This window comes from Bison bison, unplaced genomic scaffold (genome assembly GCF_000754665.1).
Source record: "Bison bison bison isolate TAMUID 2011002044 unplaced genomic scaffold, Bison_UMD1.0 scf7180017864064, whole genome shotgun sequence".
NCBI lineage: Eukaryota > Metazoa > Chordata > Mammalia > Artiodactyla > Bovidae > Bison > Bison bison.
This window is the reverse complement of record NW_011494636.1, coordinates 1,730,370-1,742,104: the sequence shown is the minus strand read 5'-3', so window position 1 is coordinate 1,742,104 and position 11,735 is coordinate 1,730,370. Positions and strand designations below refer to the sequence as shown.

The window sequence follows — 11,735 nt, the reverse complement described above, 5'->3', positions numbered from 1 at the left end:
GGAGTAGGTCATTCCAAGGAGTGAGCACTGTGATCAGTTAATGGTTCATTAACCTTTTTCTGTTCATGCTCACATCTGAGATACCTCATGGTTTAATAAAGTCTCTGCGATGCCAAGATATACATATACACAAGCAGTGAAGCCTAACTGAACTCACCGGTGAGCATCTCCAGAAATAATAGCTCTGGGGTTTAAGTTTCTCAGTTTCACCACTACTGACATCTGGGGAGTGGAAAGTCCCTTGGGGATTTTGGGGTTTGTCCTGTGTATTACAGGATGTTCAGCAGCATCTCTGACTTTCACCTACTAGATACCAGTAGCACCCTTTCTCAGTTGTAACCAAAAATTTCTCTGGACACCTGCCAAATGTCTTGTGAGACAACATTGTCCCAAGTGTACAAATCCTGAAGTTGATTTTCAGCACGACCCTCTCACAGAGAATTCTAAAACCCTTATTTAGGATTTCATCAGAAAGTCCAGTGTTTTAAACTTCACTTACATCACACAGAGGTTTCAGCTCAAAGCTTTCACGATGGCTCATAATATGCTAGCATATAGTAGACAGCCATACAGAGACTGTTGGAGGCTACAGACTTGATCTACTGTTATCTTTATTACGTAAGTGGTTATGTTTCTCGTTGAGCCCTCAAATACTGGCCTGTTTAGATTGAGGATGTCCTCCAAGGCAAAATAGCATTCAGTTGCCAGTCTGGTTATTGAGTTACGGGTACAATCTGATTTTGTTTGATTTTTTCCCAATGAAAATCTTTCTTTTTAAACCAAATAGGCTGTAGGAAATCAAACTGTACAAGATCACATCATCATCGCCATGTGAAAAACACTGCTGAGAACAATGCTGCATGGGCTAAAAGAATCCATGGGCTCAACACTTCCACTAAACGGTTTGAAATCCCTTTCATAGTAATGAAAAGAATACCCACTCAGGCCTAAGAAATTAGTTATAAGATTGTAATTTCATTTTTTCATCACAATGCTTCTACAACTTTTAAAAATTGAGATACAATTGGCATATTAACATTAGAATTTTAATTATGCTTTTAAATGCCATCTATGCTACCCTCTAAATACCACTGGGGAGTTGGTGTTAATAAATAAGACTGTTTTTCCAAGAAATACTTATCAAGGGTAAGTATCCACTGTTTTTTAAAGATACTTGATAGAATACTACTTACAGACAAGATGCTTTAAGTAGTGGGTCTTCGTAATTTTATATACATGTGTGTGTACCTAGTTGCTCAGTCATGTCTGACTCTTTCTGACCCCATGGACTGTAGCCCACCAGGCTCCTCTGTCCATGGAATTCTACAGGTAAGAATACTCAAGTGGGCTGCTGTGCCCTCCTCCACGGAATCTTCCCAACCCAGGACTCTATTATACATGTAGGAGGCGGAAAAAAACCAAATTGCTCCAACTCCCTACATAATTGAGGTTAGGTCTATTTTAAAGGAAGCCTTCAGTTTCAAGCTTAAATCAGCTTAACCTGGATCTCCCTGCTGCTGCGGCTGCTGCTAAGTCGCTTCAGTCATGTCTGACTCTGTGTGACCCCATAGACGGCAGCCCACCAGGCTCCCCCATCCCTGGGATTCTCCAGGCAAGAACACTGGAGTGGATTGCCATTTCCTTCTCCAATGCATGAAAGTGAAAAGTGAAAGTGAAGTTGCTCAGTCATGTCCGACTCTTAGCGACCCCACGGACTACAGCCTACCAGGCTCCTCCATCCATGGGATTCTCCAGGCAAGAGTACTGGAGTGGGGTGCCATTGTCTTCTCCACTGGATCTCCCTAGAACTGCTAATTCAAAATTCCCTAAGGTTGAAGCTACCTGTGGAAAAATCCTCGCACTGTTGCAGAGAGATGATGGGCAAGACTCTCTTTCATGACAGCCTCCCTTTATTTCCAAGCTTCCTGCTTGCATCCCTTGTCCTTTCTAATCTAATCCATGTCCTATAGTTTTTGACTCATAGTCTTTTCAGTCTATGATAATTCAAATAAGAACAGGAGGTGTGTGTGTATCTGTGCAATTAGCACATAGGTATATTTCTTAATTTTGTTAATCTAACCTGTTATCTTATATACGTATGTATATAAATATTCTTTATATATGCATGCACACACACACACACACACACACAGACTCACATTCTCACTTAGGAGGGCAAAAGCTTGGTCAGCTTATGCTCCCAAATTACAGGAAAATAAAAGATGTCTGAAGACATAACTTGGGAATGAGGTCACAGGTACTTTTTTTACTATAAGAAAATTTGTTTAAAACAACACCAACTAAAAAAATGAAAACTCTAAAAATTCATATGCCTCTTACAAAACATCTGAAATGGTAAACACCCATGCACAAAAATCACAGATTCAACTATGTCAACTAAGATAGAAGAAAAATAAGTCTGTTTTCCTTTTGATTTTATATAATTTAGTGATTTTATTTGACACTTTTAAAATTCATTTTGGACCTAGCATGTCCTGGGGTTTTATACACTGACCAAACTGCTCTGCTAGAGACAGTCAAGTTCAATAGCGATTTTCTTTCATATTTATCCATTTTTGTTTGAGAAATATAAGGAGTCTGTATCACTTTTTATTTTATATGACATAATCATTTTTATTATACATTTATTTAAATCACTTTGGACCAAGCATGTCCTTCGGTTTTACCCACTCATCAAACTGCTCTGCAGTGAGATAGCCAAGTTCAATAGCAGTTGCCTTTAAGGTTGATCCATTTTTGTGTGCAGTCTTGGCGATCTTGGCGGCTTTGTCATACCCTGAAGAAATTAAAAGGTGACATAGGAGTTAGTAGTGAAACTTGGTTTTCTAAAGCAAGAGTAATCATTATTATTTATTTGATGCTACCAACCTCTTAAGTAAACATTTTTTAATCTTAAAAATATTTAGCAGTGGGTTATCTTGATAGCTGTCACTTCTTACACAGAATAAAACCTTTCTTCACTTTTCTTAAGTAATACGTACCTCACATTCTATAAGATGTGTCCCTAAACTGAAATGCTCACTAATACAGATATTTTCATAAGGGGGAAAATATATACACATAAGACATCTCTCTCTACACACACAAACACACACATACACATGTAGCACCAACACATAGAAGTCTACATCTGGGTAGTATAAATGTGCTGTTTCAATAGTATGTTTAACCAAAAATAATTATCTTTCTAACAAAGCATTAATAAGCTTAGTGCTGCAGCAGTACAAAAAATACAGGACTGCACGACCAGGAACTGTGGTAAAGGTAAAGGGCTCTAAGAGGGAAAAGAGAGGAGAGTCCTCTCACAATGAGGGAGGAGCAGGCAGGGCTCTGAGGAGACACACACCTTCAGAGCTTCCAGCATCTCTTTCTGTTCTCCACTCTTTTCAGACGGTACACAGTACAAGTAGGGAAGTTTCAGACAAACATATACTTGCACAAGAGGTCACAGGTCTACTGTTTACATCAAAGTTATTTGCTTTTAAAATTAATAGAGGCAGGGCAATTCTGGTTATCTTGATTTAATGTAATTTTTTTAAAAAGGCAAAAACCAGAAAGAAGAGAAATTAACAAAAATGAAACCAATGAAGGAGGAAAAAAAAACAAGATTAGAGGGGTATGAACAAAGAGAAGTCTGCAATGATTATCCACTAAGCAAGATGTGCAGCCAAATAAATATTTTTTAAAAATGTTATGTGTCATGTGCAGTTATTAACCACCTACAAAATGTTATGTGTCATGTGTGATTATCAACCACGTATAAGATGTTACTCATAGTATCAATTAATCTACCTATAAAACATTATGGACATAGTTAATACAAAATTAACACTGAATGCTAAACATGTTGAAATGGGCATTTACTGATCAAACTAACTTTGAAAGAATTCTCATGTTAAACCTTTGGGGTTAATATTAGACATTCCATACTTTAATGTTAATAATGACATTAACGTTAATAATGACATTAAAGTCTATGCATTATGCTAACCCTTTCAGTTTTCATTCAAGTCCCAAAAACATGACTACCTGTTATACATAATGAGCACAATCAGAACCCATGATGTGGAGTTGTAAGGCTCATGCTTTGTCACCAGTCAGGCGTGCTTTTGCCCACTTATCCTTGAATGGCCTTTACCTCACATTAAACTGACTCAAAGAAAGATATCAATCATTCTGCTTTAGGAGTATCTCTAATTTAAACATTTTAGTAACAAATTCTGGAATATAAACATGATGAAACATTTCTCCCATGAACCTTTGGGTTCCTCTGTACATCTCTCTAGCTGAATGCTAAGGTACAATAATTTCAAAAGAACCCAGTATTATTGCCAATTTTCATACTATTCCAAAAACAGACAGTATATTGGGTTCACAGCTACCTGCAGCAGTCATGAGCTCTAACTTTATAAGACTGAAATTATAGTTTGACATGAAGCCAAGATATAAAATCAGCCTTGAAAGTATAAGATTATTAAAGACTTTTTTAAAAAAGTACTCATATCACACCAAAAGACTGCATCATAACTTGTTCTAATGTACAAAACCCTCAGCTCAGCAGTAAGGAAATGGTGGGAAAAGGCTTTTAATACATTATAACATAAAGCAGTGAGTGCCTCAAAATCTATGAGTTAAAATAGTGTATTTAACAGGGATCATTATGGTCGATCTATAATCCAAGTTAACAAGTTTGAATCTATATAATGAAATATTTATAAATCTGGAAAAGGCCTGCAACACAAAAGCCACAGTTTTAGACAAAATATTTCCCCCCTTTCCCTATAAGAAATGCATACATAACCCTTTTTTTTTTTTAATTGAATCCATTTCTGAGTTGAATAAAACAACAACAACAAAAGTATAGTAGCATCTAGACAAGGTAGAAAAATGAGTTCGTTCAGTGTTGTTAGTCAGCAAGTCCCAACAATACAAACTGAGAGGATATTTAGTATCTGAATTTAATGTCCCATAGTATCTAAATCCTATTAAGATTAAAATAAGCTTTAAGTTCTACTTCTGAACTTGCCACATTTCAAATAAAATGAAGTATAATCAATCAAGTTTTTGAAAGAAATATTACACCATAAAGGTTATAAATAATATATATAGCATCTTTCAACACAATTCAAAATGTCTTTAAGACAATGTTCAAAAGAAATCTGTTGTTCACTAACATTGATCCAGTAGTCTTAGTCTCTTAAAACTTTCTCAGCTTTTAAACTGTATATTCAAAATGACATTGTTATTCTTTAAACGCATACCTATGTGAGGATTAAGAGCTGTCACCAACATTAGGGACTCATTCATCAGCTTGCTAATCCTTTCTGTGTTGGCCTGGATTCCCACCACGCAGTTTTCTGTGAAGGAAACCGATGCATCCCCCAGCAGTCGGGCTGAGTGTAACACATTTTTAATCTGAGAGAGAGACAGATTTATTAAGCCTAGCTTTTTTCTTTGTTCGATAACATATTTGCTAGTTCATATATGAATATAATTCAATTAACATATAGCACTCTTACAACCTGTAAGAAATCATACCCCCAAAAAATATGAAAGAAACTATAAACATTTGAGGACAGAGAAGTGCTTTTTTAAGAGGTGAAAAGGCATAAACACAAAAAAACTAAAGCACGAGATAGTCTGTGGTATTATAAAATACAGGTATGAAATGTTAAAGAACGCAGAGAAAGAAAATAAATTCCAGTTGTAGGAGTTGATGAAGTTCTACTGATGGAGAGAACTGAAATAGTCAGAGGTTGTAAAGTTCAGCGTGTGTGTGAGGCAATGAGTGAAGCCAGGGCTTCTCAGTTCTTAATGATCAGCATGTTAGTTTGTTTTAGCATTTTTTGTGACATTTCCAACATATATTAAAATAAATATATATCCACATCCTAATCTCTCTGGTCTAAAATCCCAGGGTCTGAAAACAGTACTTCCAACAGTGGACTCACACAGAACTTCCAAGGTTTAATTTGATACTAACAACTTTATTATATCGCAAATGTTGATTATCTCGACTTACTATTAAAAACAAAACAGATCTTTTAAAAAAAAACTGCAAGACATTTAATGTTATGCACATGTATCTGCCAGGCAGCTGGTGTTAACTGTTTGGAATCTGACCTGAAAGGAAAAGCTTTTTGATATGAGATGTCCTTTTGTCTGTCTTCTATTTTCCACTAGAGTGCATATCACATAAGGGCAAAAAAATTTGTTTTGTTCATTGCTCTATCACTAGCAACCAGGACAGTGCCTGACACAGACTAGTACTCAGTCAATATTTAATGAATACAGTGAATGAATAAACATAATATTTGTCAGTTGCATGTTCTTATCAAATTAAAATCAGACTTTACATCAGATACAAACTACAAATAAGCCTTTAATATATATTTAGATATAACACTTCACACAAATAGAGGACTCTAATAGGTAACAGTTCCATTATCTGAAGTTGGGGAAACTGGATAAAAGATGATGCCATTTTGTTCCATCTTCACAAAGATGAAGGAAATAGAACAGATTTGAACATTGAGTGGACACAATGTTTTCAAGGTGTATGGAAGAGTAAGACCAATCAAAGTCTTGAGAGAGAAAGGAAAGAGAACTAGATAGAAATTACTGAATAAACCAAGGACAAAAGTGTCTCAAGGGACAAGTCTAGGTCAGATGGCAGTTAAGAGCCGTGGCATGTCTGTTGGACTCAACAGTGCTACAAAAACAATTCAAATACAAGTGCAAGTGTGGAAGCCCAACTGCAGTGCATATGCAAGTGAGAGTGGGCATTCCTTTACAACAGCTGAATTTGGAGAGGAAGAAAGCAGCAGTAAGAAGGAGACAGAATGGAGGCAGAGTTTCTTTCTTTCCTCTGTTTATTAACTGAGGAACTAGAACTTATTTCTAGCAGTTGGCATCCCCAGTGGCTAGGGACAAGAAAGAAACCTATAACCCACTTTCAGAATTTTTCTTCCTGTTATAAAAAGCAAACCATCAATTACTTAAGCTAAAAGTCACCTAATTAAATATCCAGGATTAATCTTCTAACATTAATATATGCTTGACTTCCAACTGCTACTCATATTATCTTAACACCTAATACTTTAAGAAATCTTTATGAAAGACAAAAACCAAGACAACTAGCTTTGGGTCAAAGGCATTAAAAATCAAAAACTTACCATCATTGGCTTGAAAACATTCAACTCAAAATGTCCATTGCTGCCTCCAACGGTAACAGCGACATGATTCCCCATGACTTGGGCTGCAACCATGGTCATTGCTTCACACTGGGTGGGGTTCACCTTTCCTTCAAGAAAACCACATCGAGCACACCGATGGATTCAAGTATGAGTTAAAATTAGGTTTTAGATCAAATAAACAAGAAAAGAAGGAAAGACAAAGCAAGACATATAATAAAGCAAGGCCCCAACCATATCTGTGTGGCCTCCCATACCTCAATGGCCAAAGCCCAAAGCAAAAAATGAAATAAGAGACATGTGATATAATTCTTTTTATTCAACCCATTAAGATCACTTTAATAGCCTGTTCTAGAATTCTATTTGCTTTGGGTTGTGAAAGAACTATTTACACATTTTCTAATATGGAAATCAGAATACACGATACTAACTAAAATTGTTTTCTCCTATATTGTTGGTGATACTCCCAGAAGTTCTGATCAAAGGCAGCCCTAAGCACATTCTGAAACAAGTGTGCCACATACGTCCCCATCTACTTACAGATCATGTTAAACTAAAACAGCCGTGCTTTGTAGATGAGAATGCCTGGGTTCTAATCAAGTTTCAGTTCTAACATTTATCAGCTATGTGGTGATTGTTGTTGTTTAGTTACTAAGTCATGTCAAACTAGTTGCGACCCCACAGACTGTAGTGCACCAAGCTCATCTATCCATGGAATTTTCCAGACAAGAATACTAAAGTGGGTTGCCATTTTCTTCTCCAGGGGATGTTCTTGACCCAGGGATCAAACCTGCATCTCCTGCTTGGCAGGTATATTCTTTACCAATGAGCCACCTGGGAGCCAGCTACATGATTACCTGGCATGATACTGCTTCCTGGTTCATTTTCAGGCAAAATTAGTTCTCCCAGTCCTGAGCGAGGACCAGAACCCAGAAAACGAATATCATTTGCGATCTTCATCAGACTGCAAGCAGTAGTATTCATGGCTCCACTGAGTTCAACCAAAGCATCATGAGCAGCCAGAGCTTCAAACTTATTTGGAGCTGTGACAAAAGGTAAGCCTGAAGAAAAAAATCAATAACCTGTATGAGTTAACAGGTAAAATTAAACATTTTTCTAATATCAGCAAGTTAAACAGAAACTGTCAGTATATGAACATAAGCAAAAACAGAATAAAAATTTAACTTCAGAAAGAAATGCTTAAGACTCAAGCTTTCTCTACATTTCTTCAAGATGTCCTGAGGAGTAGAAGGAATCTAATGATACTACCACATTTAAAAGATAAAACAAGCACAATAAATGTTGAAAGAAATATAAAATACTAAATGAAAAATCATTCTGCTATTGCAAACACATGTGTATGATGCCGTGAGTAAAGATGAAAAGTAGGTAAAATTCACTCCACTCGATTCCGAACTCCTTTCCTAGTACAATTTTCCCCCCATTTGAGGCATCCTACTCTCTTCTCTTGGAGAAGGCAATGGCACCCCACTCCATTACTTTCACCTAGAAAATCCCATGGACGGAGGAGCCTGGTAGGCTGCAGTCCATGGGGTCGCTAGAGTCGGACACGACTGAGCGACTTCACTTTCACTTTTCACTTTCACGCATTGGAGAAGGAAATGGCAACCCACTCCAGTGTTCTTGCCTGGAGGATCCCAGGGACGGGAAGCCTGGTTGGCTGCCATCTATGGGGTCGCACAGAGTCGGACACGACTAAAGCGACACAGCAGCAGCAGCAGCAGCAGCAGTCTCTTCTCTGGGCTTTTCAGGTGGCGCTAGTGGTAAAAACATGCCTGCCAATGAAGGAGATGTAAGAACTACAAGTTTGATCCCTGGGTCGAGAAGAGCCTCTGGAGGAAGGCATGGCAAACCACTCCAGTATTCCTGCCTGGGAAATCCCATGGACAGAGAAGCCGGGTGGGCTAGAGTCCACGGACTCGCAAAAGACACTACTGAAGTGGCTGAGCACACATGCATTCTGTTCTCTAGCCAGGACCTACAAGCTCCTCTGTGAGATCAGGAAGTCAAAATGAACTAGACATTCTCAGTCGCTCCCATGTTCAAATTTTTAAACATCTACATATTCTAGACCCCATATTACAATTCTCACTGATTAAAGTTTAATTAAAAGTCAAATCTCTGCTAGTAAGCAATAATAAGAAATGTAGAATTATCTGTACTCTCTGTTAAGATCTGCATGTTAATAAGAGTTTTCTGGAGACAACAGCTCTAGTAACAGTTACTATTATTGAGACCTTCAAAAAGGTCATTAATTCAAAGAAATGTCACAGTATGCCATAGGGAAAAAAGAAATTAAGCCAGTCAATCTCTAACATACTTGTTATTCAAATGAATTTCTCACCAATCATTTGATTCTTCCTACTTTGAAAACAAGTATTCAAAACAGCTTTAGTGGTGATTTAATTGCTAAGTCATGTGACTCTTGCAACCCTATAGACTGTAGCCCACCAGGACCCTCTGTCCATGGGATTTCCCAGGCAAAATTACTGGAGTGGGTTGCCATTTCCTTCTCCAGGGGATCTTCCCAACCCAGGGATCACACCCAGGTTTCCTACATCGCAGTCAGGTTCTTTACCAACTGAGCCACCAGGGAAGCCTACAACAGCTTTAAATGGAAAATAATTGAATACTACCAGATAGTAAATGAAATTAGCACTAATAGATTTTAATAATTACATGTTATATGAACTTACAGATGGAATACTGGATAAGGATTAATATCACAACTTCTAAAACAGACACAAAGTAGATGACTGATGGGGAAGTATTATTTCTAACTTTAAATCTGTAAGAATTCAAAGCAGAAACACCCAGAAAAACACAGACTGGTCTAATGGTAATAAGTAGTAAGCCATGTTATCACCTACCTGTGAGAGCAGCCACTTTTGCAGCAACCTTTTCTGCAAAGCCAATTCTAGTATTTAAACCAGTGCCAACAGCAGTGCCCCCAGCAGCGAGCTCATAAATTCTTGGCATGGCAGCTTTTATTCTTGTTGTTGCATATTTCACTTGTTGAACATAACCGCTAAATTCCTGAAAAAATAAAGAAATTAAGGTGAGAGTACACAATTTCCTAATGGCATGTAAGTCACTCTAACTGCATTGAATATAAGTTTTTAAAAAACACATCTCAGGTACAAAATTAGAAGCTACTCAAGTGGCAATTACATTAATGTATATGATAAGCAATGTACAAGGGTGAAAGGGCATTTAGAAACCTATCAGGTAGGCCATGCCACTGATAACAACATGCACCCTACCTATAAACTATAAACTACTCTTTTAATAGAAAACCAACACAGGAAATAAACGTAAAAAAACACAACTTTACTACATTAAATTATTGGTTTATATGCAAATGATTTATTTTGTTGGTGCATTTCAAATAACTTGAAGAAAGAAAAAAACTGAATCTCCTTAAGACAATTTCAGTTAAAAAACCTGACGTGGAATTTGAAGCTCTCAAGAAGCTAAGTGACTTATTGAACAGCCTAAGAAGGTAACAGGTTAGAGTAAGACCCTGGGTAGCTTCATGATGCATTTTAATTCTGCTATGAATGCCACACTGCTTCCCAAAGTACAACATACTTTAAGTAAAGTAACCACAGAAATCATCATGTTTGAAACACAGCAAGGGCCCTATTAAGTAAGAACTATGCAAGGACAGAGGGCATAAACTAGAACTCAACTGAGCAAGCCAGGATATACGGTTACACTCAATCTATCTTTTCTTTACCCTATCTAACAACACTGAAACACCATGAATACTTTTGATTAGTACTGGGATTTCACACTGCTCTAAAGAAAACACTTTTTAGAAGATACAACTTCTTTCCACCTGATCTAATATCACTTACATATATACCAGGTGGATTCACTTAAGGAATACATTTTATTAGAGAAAAAATTACACTCAAGAAACTCAAAAGACTATTTCAATAAAAGCAAGTATAAATACCTCTGGTAAGATAAACAGAAAAATCTAACTTTCTGTCACAAAGAATGATGATTTTACATAGGAAGCTTAGTCATGGCCCAAATGGACTTTAGCACATAATGGTTTTCCTACATGTAACACTCAAAAAAAACAGGAAAAAAACTAGAAACCAGAGAGATACTCAAAAGTTTCAAAAACAGATACTGTATCTCCTTAGAACTTATGTATGGTAGAGCCAAAATCACTGCAGATGGTGACTGCAGCCATGAAATTAAAAGATGCTTACTCCTTGGAAGGAAAGGTATGACCAACCTAGACATTATATTCAAAAGCAGAGACATTACTTTGCTAACAAAGGTCCGTCTAGTCAAGGCTATGGTTTTTCCTGTGGTCATGTGTGGATGTGAGAGTTGGACTGTGAAGAAGGCTGAGTGCTGAAGAATTGATGCTTTTGAACTGTGGTGTTGGAGAAGACTCTTGAGAGTCCCTTGGACTGCAAGGAGATCCCACTCGTCCATTCTAAAGGAAATCAGTCCTGGGTGTTCATTGGAAGGACTGAT

The 11,735-nt window shown here is 37.2% G+C and overlaps 1 protein-coding gene across 1 annotated transcript in view; it reads right to left on the bottom strand.

The window, feature by feature from the left end:
• Positions 1–2,428: 2,428 nt before the first annotated feature.
• FH (fumarate hydratase) overlaps positions 2,429–11,735 on the bottom strand; it is a 27,315-nt gene continuing 18,008 nt past the window's right edge. Inside the window, exons 6-10 of the mRNA XM_010836686.1 lie at positions 10,106–10,271; positions 8,072–8,275; positions 7,197–7,324; positions 5,283–5,436; positions 2,429–2,797 (exon numbers count right to left, since the gene is read on the bottom strand). Of these exons, the coding sequence (XP_010834988.1) occupies positions 2,655–2,797; positions 5,283–5,436; positions 7,197–7,324; positions 8,072–8,275; positions 10,106–10,271 (795 nt within the window). The 3' untranslated portion in view covers positions 2,429–2,654. The remainder of the gene's footprint in view (positions 2,798–5,282; positions 5,437–7,196; positions 7,325–8,071; positions 8,276–10,105; positions 10,272–11,735) is intronic.